The 25,810-nt window shown below is 33.3% G+C and overlaps 2 protein-coding genes across 2 annotated transcripts; both read left to right on the forward strand.

Moving 5' to 3' along the window:
• The first annotated feature begins 2,540 nt into the window (after positions 1–2,540).
• LOC115876925 (15-hydroxyprostaglandin dehydrogenase [NAD(+)]-like) lies at positions 2,541–21,656 on the forward strand. The gene is made up of 5 exons (XM_030892974.1): positions 2,541–2,686; positions 7,630–7,756; positions 9,603–9,709; positions 9,778–10,082; positions 21,331–21,656. Exons 1-5 carry the CDS (start codon positions 2,582–2,584, stop codon positions 21,470–21,472), a joined length of 786 nt encoding a protein of 261 aa, XP_030748834.1. The 5' UTR covers positions 2,541–2,581; the 3' UTR covers positions 21,473–21,656.
• Positions 21,657–23,916: 2,260 nt separating this feature from the next.
• On the forward strand, positions 23,917–25,298 carry LOC115876926 (leucine-rich repeat transmembrane neuronal protein 2-like). The gene has a single exon (XM_030892975.1). It carries the CDS (start codon positions 23,932–23,934, stop codon positions 24,994–24,996), a length of 1,065 nt encoding a protein of 354 aa, XP_030748835.1. The 5' UTR covers positions 23,917–23,931; the 3' UTR covers positions 24,997–25,298.
• The last annotated feature ends 512 nt before the right edge of the window (positions 25,299–25,810 follow it).

A 25,810-nucleotide genomic window follows, 5' to 3' on the forward strand; every position in this document is an offset into this window, starting at 1 on the left:
AAAGAGCTTGTAGAAACTGAGCCACAATAGGCCCTCGCGGCCGCAATGGTGGGCCATACCTGAGATCCACCCTTAGTCAGTACAATACAATGCACCCTGAACCGAGTATCACAACCAAACCAAACAACCGGATCTAAGTGTTAAAACATAGTGGAGCAGTTCAGATCGCCACATTCACCTCGCCGAAGCGCTATACTGAAACATTCTGAGCTATGCATTCTGAGACAAATTTATGATTATACAACAAATTGGAGCCAATCACCTCGTCACGCACCTAGAAATATACAGGGTCCGGCAAAAGTGCGTTGGTCATCTGTAGCTCCTACAATAAAAAACTGGGAGTTTGGTTTATGTGCAAATCTAAAATATGCACTAGGATGTATTTCGGGAAAATATTTTAACTTCTCCAGGGTGATTCAAAAATGTGTGAGTGCATTGGAATGATTTTTTTAAACAGGTGGATTAAAAGAATGGCGGTCATGAGAAGACAAACGTAATAAAGTTAGATCATCGATGCCCTGGAGCGATGATACAAAAAGAATCGCTGGGTATTTGATAATGAGGGCCCAGAAACGGGAGACGTGGAGGAACTTAGAAGAGGTCTATGTCCAACAACAGTAGACAGTGATGTCATCTCAAGCAGCATTTGGACGTCGGGACAACGTTGTGTCACGCGACCAAACGTCGGGGCGCAACGTCGGCACAACCTCGTGCCAACCCTAGTCTGCATTAGTTTGGAGAATAATTTTTGGGTCGAAACGACGTTTGATACCTACGTTGGCTATAGCAGCCTAATTTAGTACAAACTGCAACGTTGTTTAAAATCCTAATTTACGGAAATACAAAACTATAATAATATGGCGTCTAAGTCGCGTTTTATCCTAAATTGGGATAATTATAGTAAAAATATTATTTTTATGAGTTAGTTAGAGACATATGCCAGATGGTAGTAAAGGAAAACAAAACAAAAGTATTTAAGTGTGGAGGATGTTTGAAGATCATAATTATTGAAACACTTTAACCAACTCTGTAACTCGTTACCCAAGGCAAAAAAGTTAAACGCAAACAACTTTATTGATAAATGTATTGTTTCTACTTTGAAAAATAATAATGGGCCTTAAAATTAAAGAAGTTTTAAAAAATGTCTTAATTTTTTTTTTAGTAAAATGAGAATAACTTATTCGCAGTCGAAAAAAAAATTGTTTCCGCGTGTTGTTTAGGGTCAAATATTTCAAGTTAATGTATTCAAAAAGCAGGAATTGCTATTTTAGGAACGAAACATTTTCTTATTCAACAACATGGCGGCTTTCACTTTGTTGTTTTGGAGTAGTTCGAATAGTCGCATACTGGACTAATAAAGTCGGAGTTCAGCCTTAACAGGTAGTATACTAGTCGCAAGATTGCCTAATTTAGTCATCCTAGAGTCTAGCTTGTACCGTCCTCTATATTCTAAATAAACGAGGGAGTGGATAAAGTATCGGTAATATGTCGATGTATATTTAAATTTAGTTTTATATGTGCCTTTCTTACGTCCCATTTTAATGAAGTTTTATTTATAAAAACAAAAACAGCACTGAAAACTGTCTGACTGAACAGAACAATGAAGTGAAAATTTAAGATTTAAGGTTATGGTTCAATACAGTTGCCAAAATGGTAGTGGCTCGACGTCCTACCAACGTAAGAATAAGGAAATCTAAACAACGTTCGAATTAGTAAAACAGACGACGTTTGCATAGCGTTGGAATAGGTCCTGAAAGTAACGTCGGAAAACTCTTTATTGCCCAACATTGTAACTACGTTGTCCGAATCACCTGAAGATCACTTCAGCAAAAAAGGTTACAAGACAACGTTTATTCGACGTCGCAGAAGCTTTTACTTTGTGGTAGTACTAGTTCAACGTCGGCACAACGTTACAACAACGTTTACATTTATTTTAATACCCAAGGTACGGAGCTAACTATTTTTTGTAACTAATCCAATGTTTTGTTTAGTAAACCTGTGGTCGCAAGTCGTGAAAATGCTACTTGGGATGTTGATGAGTCTGTCCGAGGTTTTCCATACTTCACTTTGAATATCAATAAACAAAAAATCGGTGATAGACATAATACAATAATTATTTTCTTCTTTTTTTTTGTTTAATATTTTCCATAACTTTAAAACTATACTTTGCTACATCAAAAGAAAATGTGACAATTCCAAACCAAACCTTCGACAAATAAATGTCTGTACTATTCAAAGATATTTAAAGTATCATTCATCTCACTTGCTTGAAAAAAAACAACGAAGAGTTTTACAATAGAACATTTTATTAAAGATCGATAACCATATTCTTATCAAACTAAATATTATTATTAGTTTGCCACGTACTATAAATTTCGCATAACGATTTTTATATTTATATCTTTTATCTTCCAATTACCGACGGCTATTAAAATTATTAATTGCTCTGAACTCAAAACATCCGAACAAAGGAGGCAACAAAGATGATATCTTTGCTTTAATCGTCTGAAAGATAAATACGCTGCTGGCCAGCTGACCCAAGACAAGTCTAAAGGCAGTTGTTTACTCCGTTCCGTCAGATATGAGTACTCATTTTTCGGTTGCGAATAAGGTCGCTCTGATCACGGGGGGCGCCACTGGTATTGGATATTTTTGTGCTATCGGATTGTTAGAAAACGGAGCTAAGGTATGTTTAGGTAATTTTTATATTAAACCGTTGATTAAACATTTTTAATCTATTTGTAATATCTATTTTTTTTAATATGGAGGGTTCAGAAGTCAATCAGTGTAAGTCAGTCACCAATTGCATTGAGATAACAAGATTTTAAAAACAGAATTTTAAAAAATGAAAGTCAATTTGTATGACTTCTTCTCGTCTGCATCTTTTAATATTACTATACATACTACTTCAGTTTGACGATAACCTATACAAAGAATATAAAATAACCTATATTTCTTAGGACCTGTTAAGTCTGGCTAATATTAGGATAGCGGTATTTGAAGCATGAATGGTCGCATATAGATTATATAGTTATTAATGATAGAAGTTCGATACGAATATCATAGTTAGTTACACAAGTTTCATTAAAAAGTTCGTATCGAACATGTATCATTCAAAATTTAATCTACGGCGCGACACCGAGGGATGATCCAAAGAGATTTGATTTAATTTAAAATATCAGAGATATCCTCATAAAAATTAAAATTCAAAATTATCAAGTGCTCATATTAGTCGACGCCGTAGTAACCGTGCTTGTTGATTGTTTCCGTTTTGACTTTGACAACTCAATTATTGATGTTCAATTTTTTGTTAAACGTTCAGTTTTAGCAAAAAGCAAAAAATAATATTAATATGGGTGACTCTGATTCTAAAAGTGTCCCTTCGGATATTGAAGGCATTGCGCAAAACGTTGTCGATTCCCTACTTTCCGAAAAATCAAGACAAACGTACGAGCAAGCCTATGTAAAACTTGAAGATTGGTGTAAAGGGAAAGGAATCAAGAATTGTAGTAACGAAAAGGTTCTCCTGGCATATTTTGAACATATTTCAAAACAGAGGAAGGCTTCATCACTTTGTGTATATTATTCCATGCTATGTTCAGTTATATCAGTGAAGAAAAATACAGATATTAGTACGTCCATTTAATTGCATTTCTAAAAAGAAAATCGGAAGGATTTCGGTCAAAAAAATCGAGAATTTTAAGAAAAAAAGACATAACTCGTTTTTTGTTGGAAGCCGATGATAAAACTTATTTGCTGACAAACGTTTCATAGATAGTGGGATTTGCGGGAGCCTGTAGGCGTATCGAGTTGACAAATCTGCAGCTGCAAAATGTTAAAGATGAAGGACAATACATTCATGTCATTATTCCAGTTACGAAAACAAAGATAACACGAGATTTTTTTATAACGAAAGGGAACGTTGAAGGAATAAATATGGTGGAAATGGTTATGCGGCCAAGCAACACAGAGCATACTCGATTTTTTGTGGGGTACAGAAATGGAAAACGTATTAAACAACCCGTTGTCATTAATACTTTAGGTAAAATGCCGTATAAAATAGCATTGTTCCTAAGGCTTCCAAATCCACAACAATACCCTGGACATTGTTTCCGTAGATCGTCTGCGTCGTTGCTTGCAGATTGAGAAGTGGATTTATTAACTGTTAAAAGATGGTGGTTGGCGCTCTAACACAGTGGCAGAGAGCTATATAGAAAATTCCAAAGAAAATAAGAAAAAGGTGTCATGTGTAATATTTTGGGTAACATTTCTGGCAATGATTGGGTCTTCAACAAGTTCAAGCACTCAGGAAATAAATTTACTTTCTAAAAATTCAACTCACCTGTCATCGTCTGGAATTAATTTAACCAATTGTACTAATACTATAATTAATGTTTACCATAAATAAACCAGATAAAAACGTGTTTAGGTACCTTTTCTTTCTTGGTTCTTATTTTAAAATTTGCCTGTTATTATGAAAGCCATAATGACATCCAAATGACAATGTTAAATGTGTCATAATAACATTGTCGTAGATTAAATTTATAATAAACAATGATTTCTTTAAAATTAATAATAATAAGAGTTTTTAATCGTTAAGTTAATTATTAGCCGGCCACACACGAGAGGTATTTTTCGCAGATTTGTCCTCACCGATAAATCCCTCCTATTTACACGCACGTTAGTGCTCTATAACAGTAGCGGCCGCTTGAAATGTTAGAAACCTTTGGGGTTTTATACCGATGGAATAAATCGTTTTAAATATCTGTCTGTTACTGGTTACGGCTCTGGTGCACAATAGGTCCCCACGCATTTAACACTTTTTTGGGATTTTTTTGCAAGATTATCTAAAACTGAATATTTTTAAGCATAAAAATTGTTGGATGAATGTGTTTTATCTTTAAAAAGCGGCAAAAAAACGTATTTTAGGTACAGGCGACGGACAGTAAATATGTTAAATTTTCTACACGGATTCAGTAAAAACATCACATATTAGTACTTTATTACCTTATATAGACGTGAAATGATCTAATTTAAGCACAAAAATGTAACGAATCTTCTTTGTAAGCATAAAAATTAAGAAAATATATTTAATTACATCAGCTCAAGCTAGCAATTTTATGACTTTTTCGATTGACAGTTAATCGATCATCGGTATGTCATCTATGGCCTTCGCATAGAATTTGCGACGTTGTCAATAAAATTACTTTATATGATTTTCTTCTGAAATAAAGTTGTTGTGGAGGGACTTAAAACGGTAAGTTATCACTTTAGTGCAACAAAAATTGAACTGTCTAGTAGCTTATTCGTTAGTGTGGATTATTTTAAAGCAATTTCTGAAATAAAATTTGCGGATTTTTCAGGTTCTACGAAAATATAAGTTTTTTATGTCATTAGGCTCAATTAGGTTAGCCTGGTTATTTGGAAGGTGGTAATGCATTGGTTAGCCTGGTTATTTGGAGGGTGTTAATGCAATGGTTAGCCTGGTTATTTGGAGGGTGGTAATGTATTGGTTAGCCTGGTTATTTGGAGGGTGTTAATGCATTGGTTAGCCTGGTTATTTGGGGGTGTTAATGCATTGGTTAGCCTGGTTATTTGGAGGGTGGTAATGCATTGGTTAGCATGGTTATTTGGAGGGTGTTAATGCATTGGTTAGCCTGGTTATTTGGGGGTGTTAATGCATTGGTTAGGTTAGGTTAGATAGGCTGGTTATTTGGAGGGTGGTAATGCATTGGTTAGCCTGATTATTTGGAGGGTGTTAATGCATTGGTTAGCCTGGTGATTTGGAGGGTGTTAATGCATTGGTTAGCCTGGTTATTTGGGGGTGTTAATGCATTGGTTAGGTTAGGTTAGATATTCTGGTTATTTGGAGGGTGGTAATGCATTGGTTAGTCTGGTTATTTGGGGGTGTTAATGCATTGGTTAGCCTGGTTATTTTGGGGGTGTTAATGCATTGGTTAGGTTAGGTTGGTAACGATTTGTAACAATTTTAGCCATTGATTTTGGATCCTCATCACCACACTTATAAAATAGTGTTTATTGCTTTGGTTTATTATTTTTGCAATATCACTGTCATTGAAAAGTCATATTTTTATTGTTTATTGCTCTAGTAGAGATGGCTTTAAGTTCTGAAGTGTCGGCTATTGCTGCTTTAATTGATTGTGGCAGAGATCAACTCAGAATAACTGCCTATATGATTTTCAAAGACAGTGACATTACATAAATCATAAACACTATTTTATAGGTTTGTTGACTACGACCAAAAGCAAGGGCATTGTTTTAATGTAAAAATTCGAAAAAATATTTCTTCTTCAAAAAGTGTTTTCTTCAAAAGCGAACATCTCAAAAAAAAGCTATTGAGATGAACCAAAAAACATACTATTGAGAAAAGATAAACCTAGATGATAAAGTGATTTTTAAGGGTGTTAATGCATTGGTTAGGTTAGGTTAGATATTCTGGTTATTTGGAGGGTGGTAATGCATTGGTTAGTCTGGTTATTTGGAGGGTGTTAATGCATTGGTTAGCCTGGTTATTTGGGGGTGTTAATGCATTGGTTAGGTTAGGTTGGTGGGGAGTGTTTGGAAGTACGCAGATCACATCGATTTCGGAATCTTACTGAACAAATCCGGGAAAAATATATTTTTAAACAATTGTGCTAAATACTGTGTAATGATTTTATTGTCAATTTATTTTTATAGTGTTTATGTTTTGCCTCGTTTATTATATTTTTAATTTTTCGTGTTCTTAAAGTGCGTACTAAATGTAAAAAAAATGAATATAAAGTAGAACGTTTTCGTCGATTTTACACAGGGTGAGTATGGCAACACTGTGCATAACCTTGTATTTTACTGTCTTTATGAAGGTTATAATAGGGAGTTTTCGCATTGAAATGTAGTGAAAATTTGGAATTTTTAATTATTTTTTTTCGTAGAAAAAGTGGTTCATCCAACAATTTTTTTCTTTTAGACCATTCCATTAACTATGGGATCCACATTAAAAATTAAAAAAACCACGATTTCGTGGGGACCTGTTCTGCACAAGACTCACTGGTTACTGTGCGCTGTGGAGTGATATTTTTTATTAATTACGTGTTATTTTTTCTCAGTTCATGAAGTACGGACATGTGCCCATATTTTTGTCTTTCTTGGATTGCCAATTTTTATCCACTTTTTAATAATTTTTTTCATTATTTCCAGCATACACAAATCTAATAAAAATACCATCGAAAAATACATAAAAATCTAATAAAAATACCATTGATGTCATCGTCATCGTCTTCTCCATCACTAAATGAAAATCTGCCGACATTTTATAGCAGTATAAAATATCTAACTCGCGGTTCAATCCCTTTAAAATTTGAGAGAATTTGCACCTAACTAACCGATTTGTTCCTTCACAGAGCAGTTCTGTTGAGAAAATGAGATATTTGATTGATATGACAGATCGAGCAGCGGGAAAGATCGTTTAAAAATACCTCTCGTGTGTGGCCCCACCTATTATGTAAAAGGTCATGTAAGTGACCACTATTATCTACTGATGATATTCTTAGTATCCGATTTGATTTATTTTATACATGGGAACTATATATAATTATATTTAGTTTCTAAAAATGTTTTTATCTTTTGTAGGGTGTGTCTATTGCAGATATCGATGAAGAAGCCGGACTGAGAGCGGTACAAACTATATCAGAGAAATTTAGCGAGTACAGTATTTTATTTGTAAAGACTGATGTTACAGATATTACTCAATTTGAAGGTAAATATAAAAAGAACAATTTGTCAATATCAATCATGTCTTTCTTTTATTGCATTGACTTTAGAAGTCAGTAGTTTTCTTGTGACGATCTGATAAGTTTTGTTAAAAATATCGCGGCTATAACTCAGCGATTTTTTGATAAAAACATATAGCTTATATCGCTGAAAAGCTTAAAAAATGGCGCTTTTATGAAGTCATGGTCTATGGTTTCCATTTAAAAAAAAACATATATTTGTGTCATATGTCAAAAACTACACACTTCCGAAAATATCGGAGAATACAAACTCATTAGAGATGCGATTATTTACAACATTTATCTGAAAACTTTTTGTCTAAAATATATTATAATGCGTCAATTTTTAAAATAGCCAAAATTTGTTTTGTTTCGAAATATCTAGTAAGCCATGAATGATATTTATGACCCCACAAAACTGCAATTCTTTCCCCATTTAACCGACTCTATCTCCAGTAGTTTCCGAGATACACATAGAGAAGATCGTAGGAAACTCACGCTGTATATAGGACGAGTAATGTTAAAGCAACCTGTAGCATCTGTGTCCATAGCAAATGGAGAAAGACTGAAACACATTGTAATAAAAATCAAACTCATAAAATACCTTTTAGAAAATATTAGAGGGAAAAAAGAATTATAATAATTATTACACTCACCGGCACGAAAAACGGGCACCAACGGGGTATTTTAAAATTTAATATATTTTGTTCTAGTGTGCCGATTTTGATGATTTTTAAGCAATTTGTAGCTAGATTATTTGCCTTTTTAGTATCTCTTTTTAAATTAAAAATAAAGTTTTTATCTGTCAACTATACGAGAGAAAACAAAATGTTGATATTTTGGTGAAAGTTCGAAACACCATGTGGAATATGTTAACAAAGCAAGGATTTTTTTTCTCGAGAGTTTGTTTTTTATTCATCGTAGTCGTTTTATTTTTATTGGAGATATTCGCTTTTGATTAAGACAGTAACGATTTGTAACAATTTTAGTCGTTGATTTTGGATCCTCATCACCACACTTATAAAATAATGTTTATTGCTTTGGTTTATTGTTTTCGCAATATCACTGTCATTGAAAAGTCATATTTTTATTGTTTATTGCTCTAGTATAGATAAGTTCTGAAGTGTCGGGTATTGCTGCTTTAATTGATCGTGGCAGAGATCAACTCAGAATAACTGCCTATATGATTTTCAAAGACAGTGACATTACATAAATCATAAACACTATTTTATAGGTTTGTTGACTACGACCAAAAGCAAGGGCATTGTTTTAATGTAAAAATTCGAAAAAATATTTCTTCTTCAAAAAGTGTTTTCTTCAAAAGCGAACATCTCAAAAAAAAGCTATTGAGATGAATCAAAAAACATACTATTGAGAAAAGATACATCTAGATGATAAAGTGATTTTTAAATTCCTTGCTTTGTTAACGTACTCCACAGGATGTTGCAAACTTTCACCAAAATATCAACATTTTGTTTCCCCTCGTATAATTGACAGATGGCAATTTTCATTTTTAATTTACAAAAAGATACTAAAAAGTCAAATAATTTTGCTACAAATTTCTTAAAAAAATCATATAAATCGGCCCACTAGAACAAAATATACTAAACTTTAAAATACGTCAAAATTTTAAGGTGCCTGTTTTTCGTGCTGGTGAGTGTAAAATTGAAAGATAATTCATACATCAAAAGTCAATGACAGCTTGAACATATAAAGCATAGATAAAAGACTTATAATATAACGTTTAAAAATAAGTCATTTGAAAAAGAAATATAACCTAACAAATATTTCATATGCATTTACGATACCTAATGATGCATTTTAATTTTCTAGATGCTTTTCAAAATACAGTGGAAGCTTTTGGACAAGTCGATATTTTAGTTAACAATGCAGGGATTTTAGATGATGACGCCTGGGAAAAAATAATCGACGTAAATGTTGTGAGTAGATATTAAATAGCAATATTTTCCTATGAATATTCTTGTCTCTATATACGTTTCATTTACAGAAAGGTACTGTAAACGGAATACTCTTAGGACTCGAAAACTACCTACAAAACAACAGATCTACAGACGAAGCCGTAATTTTAAATATTTCTTCCACCAAAGGTATTCGAGGATCTCCAGATAACCCCATCTATTCTTGCACTAAGTTTGCAGTAAATGGTATGGCTTTATCATGGGGTTTGCCTGTACTCTACGAGGAGACCAAAGTGAAAGTCATATCTGTTTGTCCTGGATCTGTAACTTCAGATATTACTAACGAAATGCCTAAAGAAAATTTAGATACTGTTTCCAATGATGTTACACAAACGTAAATATTGCCTATTAAGATATTTAAATATTTATTCAGTCATAATAAAAGTAAAACAAAATGTTCCTATGAATATATGCCTTCAGGTGCTTAGAGTAATTTACTGCCTTTGAAAGTGTAGATAAAATTATATTTTGTTTCTTTTTAAGAACATTGGTCTTCCCTGACATTTGGTATTCTTACAAGAGATTTAACGCCAAAGCGAATGGCAATAGTTTATAATCCGTTACAGTTCTCGGATGTACATCCATTAGGCTAGAGCAGTGTTTCTCAATCTTTTGTAGAGTGAGGAACCCTAGAGTGCACTTTTTTTTTCTAGGGAACCCCTACCCTATATTCTTAAATATAAGACATAGTGCATGTTTGGTTTTGTGTCAATATATCGATATTAATACTACTTATTGAGCTTCTAAATTAAGAGTAAATAAAAAAATGTAAGAATTAAGTACATAATATATTAATAACTCAGAAACAGTAAAACACTTAAATATTCATTACAAATTTTTTTATGAGCTTAATGCGAAGGATGGGCCTGTTTGTTTGATACAAGTTTGTCGATATCGGGTTCAATGTTTGAAAGTTGTATCCGCATATCTGCTTCAGGATTAAGTTTACTTCTTAAGTCGGTTTTTGTAAGAGCATACTTCGAAAACCCTACTTCACAACGGTAAGTTGTAGCAAACGGCAACAATTTTTTAACAGCAAAATTGGCTAATTCTGGATATTCACTTCTAAGCTGGGCCCAAAACTGCAACAATGTAGCCGAGTTGAAAGTAGTTTTAAGGTTTCCATCGGCAGCAACATCAATAAGTTGTTCAATTTGTTTTACAGTTAGGGTTTGATGAAACTTTTCGACTGGGACTGAGAATGGATTGCGAACCCAATCAAGATCCTCTTCTCGTCTTGGAAAATATTCTCTGATTGAAACTTGTAGGTTCTGAAGATGGTTTATTATCTCCGAAGTGATTTCTGCTGACAATGCAGTCTTCGACTCACACACAAAATCATGCAGTGTAGGAAAGCACTCCGAGATTCCTCTGTTTATACACGATTCCCAAAACTGTATTTTATTTAACTTGGCCTGGATTTTGTCATATAAGGAGATTACTGTTACAGAAGTTCCCTGGAGTGATAAATTTAATTCATTAAGGCTTGAAAAGACATCGGCAAGATATGCCAAACATTGTAACCACTTGATGTCAGTTATTCTTGATGATAATTCAAATGAAGAGTCATTAAGAAACACCATCACCTCATTTCGCAGAGTAAACAGGCGAACCAATACTTTTCCTCGCGATAACCATCGCACTTCGGTGTGAAGCAAAAGCGTGGTGAATTGGCTACCCATTTCTTCACAAAGAACAGCAAAAATTCGTGAATTTAGAGGCCTGGACTTTATAAAATTTACAATTTTTACTGCTTCATCCAAAACGTTTTTAAGAACGGGAGGAATTTTTTTTACTGCCAATGCTTGTCTATGAATAATACAATGGCTACTTTCAATTTCTGGAACGACATTTTTAACACGTGCAACAAATCCAGAATATTTACCAGTCATTGCTTTTGCACCGTCAGTGCAGATATTAATGCACTGATTCCAATTAAGTTCTTTTTCAGTGATATAAGAATCGATCATCTTAAAAATTTCCTCGCCGGTTGTATGGGTCTTCAAAGGTTTGCAAAGTAACATTTCTTCTTCTGCAGAGTTGTTGTGTATGTACCTCACAATAACAAGCAATACTGCACACCCTGCCACGTCTGTTGTTTCATCAAGCTGTAGTGCATACCAACCACTACCTTTTATCCGTTGAATAACTGTATTTTCTATTTCGTTACTAATTTCATAAATTCTCCTATGAACAGTATCGTTTGAAAGTGGCAGCATTTTTACACTATTACTAAACTTTTCACCAATCATGGTTTCGACAACATCTATTAAACAAGGTTTAATAAGTGTTTCGGCAATTATATGCGCTTTTCCAGCCTTAGCTATGCGGTAACTTACTTGAAATGAGGCTTTACATGCTTTTTCATTAATGCTGCTACCCACTAAAGACGATAAATTCTTTTTACTTTTATTCATTTCCACTAACTTGCGTTGAAAAAAATCCACAGGTTTGTCCTTGTATTCACTATGATTTGTTTGTAAGTGTCTTAGAAGTTTCGCTGGAGCTAATGAACTGTTGCTGAAAGTCTTAAAACAAATTACACACTGGCTGTTTGGCGCACTAGGATCCCCAGTGGAAGCAAAACCATAGGATAAATATTCTGGGCAATATTTTCTAATTTTAATTTTCTTATTCGCAACGGGAACAAAACTTGAAGTTGACGGCTCATCGCTGCTAGCATTACTCCAAATCCCTTCAACAGTTTCATCTTGACTGATGGTTGGATCTTCCTCTACCTCTTGTTTTCTTTTAAAACAACCAGTTTTCAGCCATTTATCCATTTTAAATAATAATTACATAAGAGTAAAGGCAAGAAAAACAAACAAATCGTCTTTCAACGGGTTTAAAACAAACACTTTCAATGCGAAGACTGCGTAAGGAAGGCTACCGCATAAAAACAAAAGCACCTAGGACAGCGGCCGGCGATTACTAGAAGGCACAAAATAGCAAAATACATACACGGCATTACAATGACTGCAAAGCGAAGTAAAATTAACGAGTCGCAACAAGCGCGCGAGCTCGGGCTCGGATGCAGATCAGAAGGGGAGTACTAAGAATATTTTTTTTATTTACACCATTTCATTGTTGGGTGATACCACAATTTAAAAAAAAAATTATTGGCTTCTTGCGGAACCCCAATCGCCCCTTTGCGGAACCCTGGGGTTCCGCGGAACCCAGTTTGAGAATCACTGGGCTAGAGTGTAGTTTCGCACAAAATTCACAGATTTTGCAACATGCGCAACCATCATAGGCGTATTGAAAATACCAGACACAAGTCGGCGGTTGTCGGCAATCACATGGTTTTTTTTACATTTTATATTAATTTGTGACGTCATTTGGAAGAGCTAAATAGAAATATAAAAGAACTAAACCTAGTTTGAAAAGCAATTTGACATTCGTGACGTCAACACTCCGGCAGTCTATGGTGCGTCCAGACCTGACGAGCCGAGTGCGAGACGAGAGCAAGACAAGAGCGAGACAAGAGCGAGACGAGAGCGAGACATTTTCTATCCATTTTTTACGTAAATCTTCCACGAGACAAGCCGAGTGGGATCATAGTGAAAGGAGGCCAAACACATATTAAATTGCAATTGAATATAACAAACGATGGCCAAATAATAACGCATACAGTAATAAATTTTTGTATCTTTAATATGGTATTCGGTCTTTAACATGGTATTCATTGTCGGTTTTCCCTCTTTTGGCTGTTTTCCCCTTTATCCCTTACACAACGTTTTTTACATAATACGGTTTTTAATATTTTTAGAACAAAATGTTAAATAGAAAAGTTATTGGTAAGGTTAAGAAGCACATTTTAACATTACTATAGAGTATACAGGGTACTTCAAAAAAGTGTTGCGGATATAACATATTTTCTAATGGGAATACCCTAATTTTTATTTTATTATTGGGTTATACCTCGGGTTATACATACGTACAATTCGGTAACTTTTCTTGCATTTTTTGATATTATATATCTAAAATTAATAGATGTTGTAATAATTCTATTTGTTTAAAGAAATGTTGGATTTCGGTAGGGTAAAAATTATCAGTGACGCAAAATTTGTAAATTCTATCAGAAAAAATAATAATACATACGGTGTACGATTTAAAAATTTGAGATTACTTAATTTTATATAGTCGAAATTTATAAATCAGACCTAATATCTCGCAGTCGGGTGAGCCTACAAAAAACACGTCCAGACTTTCGAGCTTTCTTTGATCGGCAGTTGAAAAATCGACAGGGGACGGATAGCAACGAGGCTCTGTGGGTTGACTCGCGAGGCTCTCGCGAGACTCGTCCACACAGCGAATTTGGAATGTCTCGCGCTCGTCTCCATAGGTCTGGACGCACCATCGTATCGCTGATCGCCATTCGCAAATATATTCCAGATACGTATAGTGAACAAGTTCGCACCGTTAAATAATTTTGATATTTAATTTTTATCGTGATGGCTTTTTATGAAAGTGTATACATAGAATTAATTAAATTAATTTGCAATAGCACCTCGAACCCACAGTTTTGTTATGGAGCCAGATTAAACCAATCAGATTGAGTATTATGTTACCGTAAAAGCCCGAATATTGGTTAAACGTAGAGTTGCCCACGTAGGAGCCCGAAATATACCAAAAAGTGGGTCAGTTTCGGTTAAGTTTAGATTAGGTCTATATTTTTATTAATTCAAAACCAACTAAAACCTAATTCTACTCTAACCTAAACTCACCCCTTCTTTTGCATATTTCCGGCTATTACCTGGGTATTCCTAGGTTTAACTAATATTCGAACTTACAGTGTAAATTTATGGAGGGCCCATAAATTTAAATTCGCCGTACAACAAAATTTCACCAATTTTCTCAATAAAAATTAAAAGTTATAAATCATACTATTTTTTATAGAAATGATGGAATAAGGGGAACGGGGTGCCGGTAGACCAAGAAGATACTTGGAATGTAAGTGTTAATTTATACTCGAATTGAGTTGCCTCACAGTATAGGCATATTTTGAACCCTTACCGTGCATAGTTACTGTAGAAAAAATAAATTAAAATATAGTTGGCTCCAACGATAATTTAGTTTACAGCTTCTTTTCATCATACCTAATAAAAAAACCGTGACAACCACTACTTATAGTATGCACCTACATATGTATTTTTAAAAATCATTATGAGATTTAAGTATAAAAAGGTGCCCATAATGTGAGTAGCGGTATTGACGGTTTTTTGTTATGAGTAAAATAAGCAGCAAAATATATTATCGATTGCAGCAACTATGTATACCTAGTTTACATTCAGTATGTCCAATTAACATTTTCTACCATTATATTTCGATAGTTGAGTTTTTGAAATTATTTATTAGCTTCTTAAACAAAACAGACCCATAATAATTAAAATCTTTATCATCCAAGACTTTCAAGAATTATGAAGTAATCTCACGTCAATTTTTTTTAAAATTATTGCATGCCTTAAGTATTTGCAAAGTTAACAAAAATATTTCTATGCATACCTTACAATTAATATATTTGGTCTAATTTATCAGTTCTGCATCATATCCGAAATACAGATTGTGTGTGACACAACGAAGATTCCAACGTACAACGTGAAAGACAAGAAAAATGGCAAGTAAAAAAAATGTAAAGTTTTAATTACTAATTACACAGTCCTTCCCTTGAGTTCTTCTACCTAAAATCTATATTGCCTCCCTAAGATTTTAAATATAAATGATTGAAACTCATAACAAGTTTACCACAATTTAACCTTAAAATAATTATTTAATTATTAAATCCATAATTATACCGTATGATCGAAAAAAACGGCGTCCAGTTGGCTTGGAAATGACGATCGATGACATTCCCCATATAATTTCACATATAAAATGACAGCGATCTTCATTTCATAGCCATCGCTGACGCCGTTTTTATTCGATCGTACGGTATTAAAATGTAACGCTTACGAAGTTAATAAATATTAACTATTTCTATTTAATCATTTAATAATTATTCTGATAAAAACACGCTTGATTTTTTATTTTAGAAATCATACAGGCTATAATCATTAATATGACTATATTAACAATACTTAAATTAAAATTTATTTGAAGGAATGCTACTTGAAGTATTAACTCGGAATAATTATTAAAAACTGCTCATCGCGTTACCGATGTCGGCCTCTTGTCACTGTTGTCTGGCTGATTGGCCGTTTAGGTACCTATAATTTGATTTCAGATAATGCGGATTTTAATGTGCCATTTGTGGTTTTTTTATTGGAATTTTTTTTACATATTTGGTATACTCTACGAAGTGCTCATGTCCATTTTTCAATTATTAAAGTGCCTATTTAGATACATTTAAAGTTAATTAATTAGTGTATATTAATTGAATTATGGGTTTGTTTATTTTTTATGAAATGTATTTTTTTCTATTATAATAAACATAGCTTTACTTACAAAATCACTAGCTAGCCATTTTTAAACACAGGGTGTTAATTAAGTAGTATCTGGCCAACTTTAGGGGGTGATTCTTTGAGTGTTTTTAAGGTAAAAAGTTAATTTAAACATGTATCCGGAAATGCATAATTTTAAAGATACAGGGTGTCAAGATGTTTCCTAATAGACATTTTTTTATTAATATCTCAAAGATCCGTTGGCCGATTTTATTGAAATTTCGCCTTGTTGTGAACTTTGATAAGTTAGCACTAATTAAATGATAATAATAATTATTTACAACAATATTCAAACAGTAAAACTTATCAACTTATCCCAATAAATATTTGACAACGCCTTGGATTCATTTGTTTTAACGCCTGTTGGCGGTGGAAATCATGCAAGCTTTTTCTTTGTCCTAAGTTGTTAATTAAAAAAATAATAATCATATAAAAAAATATGGTAATTAGTCTAAATTTATTATTTATGTGATTCTGCTCTTTCTCGTATAATTTGCCCCTTACGGAAATAGTTAGATTAAAATAGCCAATCTGTACCTAACAACCCATGCCTTGTCATATTTTCTTTTAAAATAATACCGCTTTCTTTATCCGCCGGTCCAGATTTGAACGGCCTTGCCCTGTTCGCTCATCAATGCCGGCTCTATCGACTTAAGTACGTGTTGACAGGCAGGTTATTGAACCCATGTTGCTTCTAGCATGTCGTTTTTTCAAAGATGGGTATAAACCCATATAAACGCGGCCAGAAGTATTTTCAATACTAAAACTATTTTATCTTGATATATACAGTCATTTCAACATATGACATAAAAAGCTGGGACTTTTTGCGTAAGAATGGAACTCTTCGTTTAACTACAAACCATGAACAATTTTCAAGATATTTGCGTTTAAAGGTTGTAGTAGCGAAATCATTATTTTTTATAGGCAACTAGTAGGAAATTGAATGGAGTGTCTTAATAGATATTTACGATACAAGTGAGTTAACTTAACAGCATCATTAAGATACGCGAGTTTTGTAACCACACAAGTATCTTAATGGAGTTAACTCGCGTGCATTGTACAATATTTTATCTACATCTAACTATAAAAACACACAATGAATTTTAAAAATTATTGTACTTAACTATATACCTATCTTAAAAATCAATTACCTTAATACCGTTGTTCAAATAATACCATGCATGGCAATGTCAATATGACAGTAAATAATATTGATGTCACTAGTTTAAAAAATGAGCGATTCGGAAAGTATTCCCTCTGACATTGAAGAAGAGGCATTCAGAGCCATTTCTGGATTGTTTCCAGCAAGATCGAAACAGAAGTATGAATATAAATACTCTAAGTATGAAAAATTGTGCACCGAAAAAAAACTACACAACTATGGAGATTAAAAGGAACTCTATTTAGGAATAACATATTTTTCCAATTTAGTGTAAAATAAATGTTTACAAAATATTTTTTTCTCTTTGGTAGTCATCTAAACAAGGAGTGCGGTAATGAAAATGCGTGAGTTAAGAAGCTCTTAACTCACTCAAAATGCGTGAGTTAAGAGCTTCTTAACTCACTGACGTAGATAAAACAATTAACAATGTAGTCACAACCAGATATACCTACTCTAAATTTACAAGATATGTTCTCAGTGAGGGCTGTAAGGGTTGTAGCTTCTTAATGAATCTTAGGGCATTATGTTCATAGAAACCTGTTCTTTTATTTTGATCTGTAGTATTATCTAACTGAAGTTTGGTAAACTACAACAGAATTAGTAATTTGTGGTCCCGAAGCAGGCCTTTTTGACATAAGATTTGTTTCGATTTTAATCTTCTTACAGTACTATCTCTTACATTACGTTCCTTATGGTGCGTTTAGACTTGAGTACGTACGCACTGATCCTCCGCGAATGCTCAAGTGTAAACGGCTGTGCGCGCACGCTCTCTCTGAATCTATCTGTGCGCGAGCAGCCGCGAACGTGAGCCGTCTGGTGTCGGTTTTTGGTCCGTGCTCAAAGGGATTTTATGTGTACGCGAACGCTCAGTTTGCACCGGCAATTTGTTTTGTCTGCGTTCGTGCGTGCGTGTGTGATTTTTTTTCGTTTTCTTTATTAAAATTATGGAGTGGATCAATGAATCTTCGTTATTATTTATTGAAGAATATGAAAAGTTGCCTATATTATGGGATGTTAAACATTCTTAAAAATTAATATTGAATATGTCGATATAAATGGAATTGCTATTCTAAAATTTGTATCTTTTGTTCGTTTTGGTGTTATTAAATTTTGTAAATATTCAAAGTCCGGTCTGGTCATTCTTGTAAAGTTTTTGAACTGATCATAGCCCTCCTAAGACACTAAGTTGTTGCAGTAAATTATATCGATTTCTAAAAATTTAGGTTTGCCACCAGCGACGATGTTTTCGATTTTTCTCCTTTTTAATAATTTTGCTGTGCATAACAATGACTGCAGCCTCGACTATTTCTTGGTGGTCTATTATTTTCGCCAACACAAATCTGCTGTGTGCGCACAAATGGATCACTTCATTCGTCGAAAAATAAGTTTTTAATTTGAACGGACCCGAGAGCGCGAACGAATGCCGTGCTCGCACGTTCAGCTCGTGCGAGTTCAAGTCTAAACGCACCATTAGGTGCAATTCCGATTGCACTGTACTTCGTGTACACCTAAATCTGTTAGCGACATAATGTTGATGTCTACCATCATCAATTAAAGCAATTATTGCGGATACAATTTCTAGACTTAAAACCATCTCTGCTAAGAATAACTGCCCAACAGCCAACAGACAATAATAATATGATTTTTCACTAACAGGGACATTACATAAATCACTATTTTATAGATGTGTTCACTGGGACTAAAAGCAAAGGCATTTAAAAATCCGTTTTAATGTAAAAATTACGAAAAAAATGTTAGTGGACTTTTCCAAAAGCGAATTTCTCAAAAAAAAAACTATTGAGGTTAACCAAAAAATGCGAGAAAAATGCACCTAGATGATAAAATTATTTTGAAATTTCTTGCTTCTTTAACATTTTCCACAGGGTATTCTAAACATTCATCAAAATAATTTTTCATTTAAAATTTTGTGTTCCCTCGTATAATTGATAGATGGAAAATTTCATTTTTAATTTAGAAAGAGCTATTAAAAAATCAAATAATTTAAGTACAAGTTGCTTAAAAGGTCATCAAAATCGATTCATTAGAACACAATATACAGTGTCAGTACTGTATTCCGTAAACTTCGGCAGGATATTCTGCAGATAAAAATAATTAAAAAAGTTTGTATAAATGTATGTCTTAAAATGCTTAGTTTCGGAGATACAGGGTGTGGAACTTTCATTTTTATTTCGATTTTTTCCAAATAATTTCTGAAGTAATTTCAATATTTGGATGAAAATTGGTGTCTGAGGGTTTTTGGACATGAGTAAGCTCACCCAAATATGCAAAGCGCATATTTGGCATGTTTTGCATATTATATGTATATTTTTTAAATACTTGCATATATTCTTAAAAAATAGCATATTGTGCATATTTAAAAGAGTTAATAAACAATGTTGAGTGGCCAACACAAAAATGCCGGGCTTAATGAACAAATCGATGTGGGTTTTCCCAGTATTAAAATTATACCCTCTCTTGCCTACCTAGCTGTAATAAACTTTACGATCTGGTTTTTTCCAAGGATCGGTCGTTTGTCCCCAAATAATCTGATAAAATTTATAAGGAGATTAGAAAACAGTTTCCGCTTTTAAATATTTTCCAACATGAAAAAAGTCTTTCTTAAAGCACCTACGAGGATTCAGTTCTACAAAGAAAAACTACCAAACACTCCCCTTCCCCCGCAACCTGTTATTACAAGATGAGGCACTTGGTTGGAAGCCTCAATATTTTATTGCAACAATTTCTGTAGACTGAAAGATCTGAATTATCGGACGAATCTTCACAATCTCTTACAGATGTTAAGCAATTATTCGAAAACAAGGAAATAAAACAGGAACTTTCGTTTATAAAAACAAATTATAGCTTTCTTCCTAAAACAATAACACAAATGGCGGAATCTAATTTGCCATTAACCCGAAGTGTAGAACTAGTAAAACAATCCCAAGCTGCTTTTCAAAATGTTGCAGGTAAAACCGGAGGCAAAATTTTTCAAAAATTCAAAGATGTCATGGAAAAAAATAGTGGATTTTAACTTCTTAGCGAAGTAGCTGATATTTTCAATGGAAGTTTTAATGAACCCATTGGTTTGGATCTTGCGATATTGAGCAATTTAAAAAGCGCACCTCTTACGTCAGTTGATGTGGAAAGGAGTTTCTCCATTTATAAATTTTTGTACTCTGACAGAAAACGTAATTTTTTAATTGAGAATTTCGGGAAATATTTAGTTGTTTATTGTTTTAACAATTAACAACAGTCGTGTTATGGTTGTTATAATTGCATATCAAGATCTAGTTTGATCGCCCTGTATATCAAAAATTTAAATTGTCTGTTTTAATATAACTTTTACTATGTTACTATGCATATTGAAATTTATATGTACAAATATATATACATATGTACCTTTAAATCAATAAATTTTTATTTTTGAAACATTTCTTATTTGCACATTTTCATTATTCTTGTGCATATTTTGACCAAAACGGTTACATATTTATGCGCATATTTTTAGGGTTTTCACTTGCATATTTGGGTGAGCTTAGACAGGAGAAATTTGATTTTGATGTCAATATGGCTCCTACTTGTACAGGGCGTCACCTACATATTTTTAACTGGATTGAAGGCTAATAACTTTTATTCCGTACTTGCACAAAACTACTGAGTAAAAAAAAAATATTCATTTACGACGATTTTTTACTTAAAAAAGGTCTCTTAGTAAAAATCGCTACGAGTAATGGTTCTCGAGATATTTGGAATAGAAATTATGAATATTTGTCTTCATTGACATAAATTAAACACTCTGAAATTTATACACCCTGTATCTCCGAAACTAAGCATTTTAGGACATACATTTTTACGAAGTTTTTTACTTATTCTATCGGCCGAAATAAGCTGCCGAAGTTTTTGGAATACAGTTCGGACCACCCGGTATAATTTCGTGCCGGTGAATGTATATTTCATATAATGCAATTTTAACGTTTTAGAGAAGAAGAGGTAGCATCGGGCATTGTCCAAGTAATAGAACGTGCCAAAACTGGAACAATTTGGGTAATTGAAGGAGGAGAATTAGCCCACCAATACGTTTTACCCAGCATATCAAATATGGAAAAAGTTTATATAAAATAAATTCGGAAAAAAACATTAATTTTAAGTTAGTTTTAAAATTTAAATAAGTTAGGTTTAAGAGAAGATCCTTGTTGTTTAATAATAAAATTATTAAATTAAGATATATTACACATTAGATAGGAAAATAAACCGTTTAAAACAGTCAGTTATATTGATATTAATGAAAATATAGATTTATTACCTATACTCATACTTATTTCATCCTAATAAACATATGCACAAGTGAACTAAATCTATATATAGTATTAACACACAAGCGACCAAGAATCTAGGATATAAACAGTAAATATTGATAATTGTCATAATAAGTAGTAATTTAACAGAAAATGAGAAAATACCGTATTGATATTTTTTCTGTTCGTGGAATTTAATCATATGAAAACTTTCCTGTGGGTTAAAATAATTATTTTCGGTCAAAAATACAAACCGATGTTTAATAGGTTATATATTTTTTTCCTCATTTATAACTGTCTTTGATTTAATCTTCTAATGTATGTGTTTCGTAAGTAATGGTGTTTGTTTATTTGTCCAATCATAAAAACATTCAAAATACAGTACATACCAAATAAACTTTTAGTCACGTGATTAAGCTTGACCAGTATAGTGTTGCCCCCTATAATATATTTTCTGTTAATCAAAATATTTTAGAAAACAAAAATGAATTAATTATAAATATGTATGTAAACAGTTATTATTTAGCAAAATAAAACACTAAATCACCACATGATCACCACAATACACCAAAACACTTTTACTTTTATACTGACGCGCGTTTCGCTAACTATGTTATCATCATCAGCAGATGATTAAAACTAACTACTACAGTTTTAATTATCTGCTGATGATGCTAACATGATTACAGTTGAGGGTTGGAACCTTTGGTATTACACAGCAAAATAAAATTACACTAAATCACCACAATACACCAAAACACTGTTACTTTTACACTGGACGCGCGTTTCGCTAACCATGTTAGCATCATCAGCAGATGATTATAAACTAAAGTACAATCTACAAGTTGAGCGTTTATATACTCGCTCAGTGGGCACCGAGTGGGCGTGGCAAAATCTAGCCAACCGAGTCAGAGCCAACTGAGCGTAACAGTTAGATTACCGCCTTCTCAGTAGTCAGAGCCTACTGAGCCTTCTCAGTAGGCTCTGACTCGGTTGGCTAGATTTTGCCACGCCCACTCGGTACCTACTGGGCGAATATATAAACGCTCAACTTGTAGATTGTACTTTAGTTTATAATCATCTGCTGATGATGCTAACATGGTTAGCGAATCGCGCGTCCAGTGTAGAAGTAAAAGTGTTTTGGTGTATTGTGGTGATTTAGTGTTTTATTTTGCTGTGTAACACCAAAGGTTCCAACCCTCAACTGTAATAGTTATTATTTACATCGACAAAACTCACCTTCTTAACAGCACTCAAGGGAGATAAAGGGCTATTACTATCGCTTTCCGGTTCAAAATATTCTAATAAAGTTTCGATGAGTTTTGTACGGCTATTAAGCTATCTTGTACACTTCGCACTAAAAGAGGTTCTAAAAAGAATAATGTTCGACTGCGAGGTCTAGGCTTGTAAACATTTTTAAGGTTAAAATATCACAACACTATTTATTTAAACCAAAAACTTGTTATACAAAACTAAAGTGTCAAAACGAATGACAATGTCAGGAAATAAATAAGTAAATGTGGCAATCTGACATTTTTTACAGCAGAACTACCACCTGAATCCCCAGCGCATAATTTCTAGTTAATAAACCCGGCGCCGAATATGTCCATGGTTGGCAACAATGAATTTAAATATCGCGCCCTCGATTACGTAACTAAAAGTTTTATTGATATCAAATACATGCATTCGAAGCTTGTATGTGTTAGCGGACAGGGGCGGATACAGGAATTTATTTTAGGGGGGCCCAAATAAAAAGTAATGTAAAATAATATGCTTTTAAGGCGTCATTTTTAACCCAATTTATAGATATTAGGGTGGCACGGGCCCCTTGGACCCCCGTCTGTATCCGCCACTGTTAGGGAAGTTTATATTAACTAAAACTGAAATTTGGATTTATTAAAATTGAAGCATTTTACCCTGGAATGTTGAAAAAAGATCACTCTTGATGATGGGATACAATAAAATATTTTTTTGAAAATATATTATATTTATTTGAAGGTGGTCGACAATAAAGAATTATGAAATAACATACATTGTTTTTAATTAATGTTATTTTTTATATTTCAAAATTTAATAATTAGAGACAGTGTCACTCCAGGAAGATTTTTGAAGTAAAACTTATTTACGCTACAACCCCAAACATTATGTTATCTTATTTTGTTTCGGTCGATATTTTAAAAAATCCAATTCTTAATTTTGTTCCGTGTCTTGAGATATTGACCCACTGGACCTAGAATAAGAAAGGAATCTCTTAGTATTAAAATTAGTTAAGAAAATATATTCGCCATGAATAAACAGATAGTGCTGCTCGTGTGTTATTGTTTTCTCTCAGTATATTGTTGCAGATGGTTCAAGGACATCACAATATCAGCCAAAGATAAGGAAAACCGATCGTTTAACCAAACAATAAACAGCTGCATAGAGCGAGTTGCTTTTGGCGGCCAGACAGCTAAAGAAATTTACGTCAGACACCAAGCAATTACATCTTTAGGTAAAGATTCAGTTAGAAACCTAATTTGGTTGCAAACGATATCATTTTGGGGCTGTCCCATTGTGCATATTACATCAAAGTTATTCAGGAATGTCCCACGACTGAAAAATGTCCAAATATCTTATGGAAACGTCAAAGAAATACCTCGAGGTGCCTTCGAAGAACTTCCCGCAATGGAACTTCTCAGGATCCACAACAACCAAATTGATGTCATCGAGGATTTGGCTTTTGCTAATCTCGTTTCTCTTAAAAGCATCCAGGCTGACAGCAACAAACTGGAACACTGGAACAGAGAATGGTTTACCAATACTACCAAGCTGGAGATCATGAACTTTCAGAACAACAAGATTAGAACTATTCCTCGAAGAGCGTTTGCCAGTTTGACAAACTTAAGGCAAATTCATTTTGATCACAACGAAATTTCTATTATTCACGAAAATGCATTTGAGGGTATCGAGTATTTAGTCTATTTGGGTCTTCGCAGCAATAGATTGAAGGAAATAAAACTGGATATGTTTCCGAATCAAATAAGAATAAAATCGCTTTTGTTGGACAGTAATTACTTAAATTTTTTGGCGAATGAAGTGTTAAATAAAATTTCGGCTAAAGATGTAACGTTAGACAATAATCCTTGGAAGTGTCCATGTTTGGATAGAATTGCTTATTGGGTGTATAAGAACAACGGTACTATTAGAGCTTCTAGTGAGTGTGCTGGAGGCAGAATACCAGTATGTGCTTATCCTTCGACGTTTTCGCAGACGTGTTTGGAACATGTCGATGAGGACGTGACCAAGAAATATTTGAAGAATTTGAAATCTCTCGATCCACCGCTTCCTGAATATTGTGTTTTGCCGGATTGATTTGAAGTTCTACTAATAGCCAGGGAATTATTATTATTGTGGACTCGTTGGTAACATTTGGGATTTGATATTTAATGCTAATTTTTAAAAGAAATTATTATGTTAAGTCTGTTTGTGTTGAGTTTTAAAGAATTCTTATTATTTACGGGAATTGTTCCACGGTAAGTGTTCTATAACGTTTTGTTTAAATTAAATTATTGTGTTTTTTTAAATAAAATTTATCCACATATTTTTTATCTTCCTTTCTAAAATTAACCTTAATAAACAAAAGATACCTTACAGACTGCTATTTAAAATATAATTATAATTTTTTTAAATTAAAAATTGATGCATACACAGATATGAGAAGAAACTACCGTATGATCGAATAAAAACGGTGCGGCGTCAGCGATGGCTATGAAATGAAGATCGCTATCATTTTATATGTAAAGTTATATGGGAAATGTCATCGATCGTCATCGCTGACGCCGTTTTTATTCAATCATACGGTATTTGTTTTTAATTATTTCCATAAATTAAGTATATTTATATAAAGAAAAGTAATAAAAATATAATATTATGGTTTATTTTATGCATTAATTATGTCATATCAAAGTGGCAATGATTGGTATAATTTTATTATCGGTAAAATATACAGGGTTGCTTTTATGTATGGAAACGGTCGAAGTGATAGTTTTGAAAATATCACTCGATTTAATTAATTTCGAAGTATTTGGTTTGATTTAATGATGCCATTCTGCCGAAACTGTGATACTGTTCTAATGGATTTTTAAATTCCTGTTAGCTACTACTAATTGTGTCACATAAAACTTTA

Source organism: Sitophilus oryzae, unplaced genomic scaffold (assembly GCF_002938485.1).
Source record: "Sitophilus oryzae breed Bouriz unplaced genomic scaffold, Soryzae_2.0 scaffold_1440_pilon_pilon, whole genome shotgun sequence".
In the NCBI taxonomy this organism is placed as follows: Eukaryota; Metazoa; Arthropoda; class Insecta; order Coleoptera; family Curculionidae; genus Sitophilus; species Sitophilus oryzae.

Bases quoted from the DNA above. Each gene is read 5' to 3' on its own strand.
- LOC115876925 (XM_030892974.1), top strand. From the start codon at position 2,582: ATGAGTACTCATTTTTCGGTTGCGAATAAGGTCGCTCTGATCACGGGG. The intron at 2,687-7,629 runs GTATGTTTAGGT...TATCTTTTGTAG, and splicing joins TGTTAGAAAACGGAGCTAAG to GGTGTGTCTATTGCAGATAT. The intron at 7,757-9,602 runs GTAAATATAAAA...TTAATTTTCTAG, and splicing joins AGATATTACTCAATTTGAAG to ATGCTTTTCAAAATACAGTG.
- LOC115876926 (XM_030892975.1), top strand. From the start codon at position 23,932: ATGAATAAACAGATAGTGCTGCTCGTGTGTTATTGTTTTCTCTCAGTA.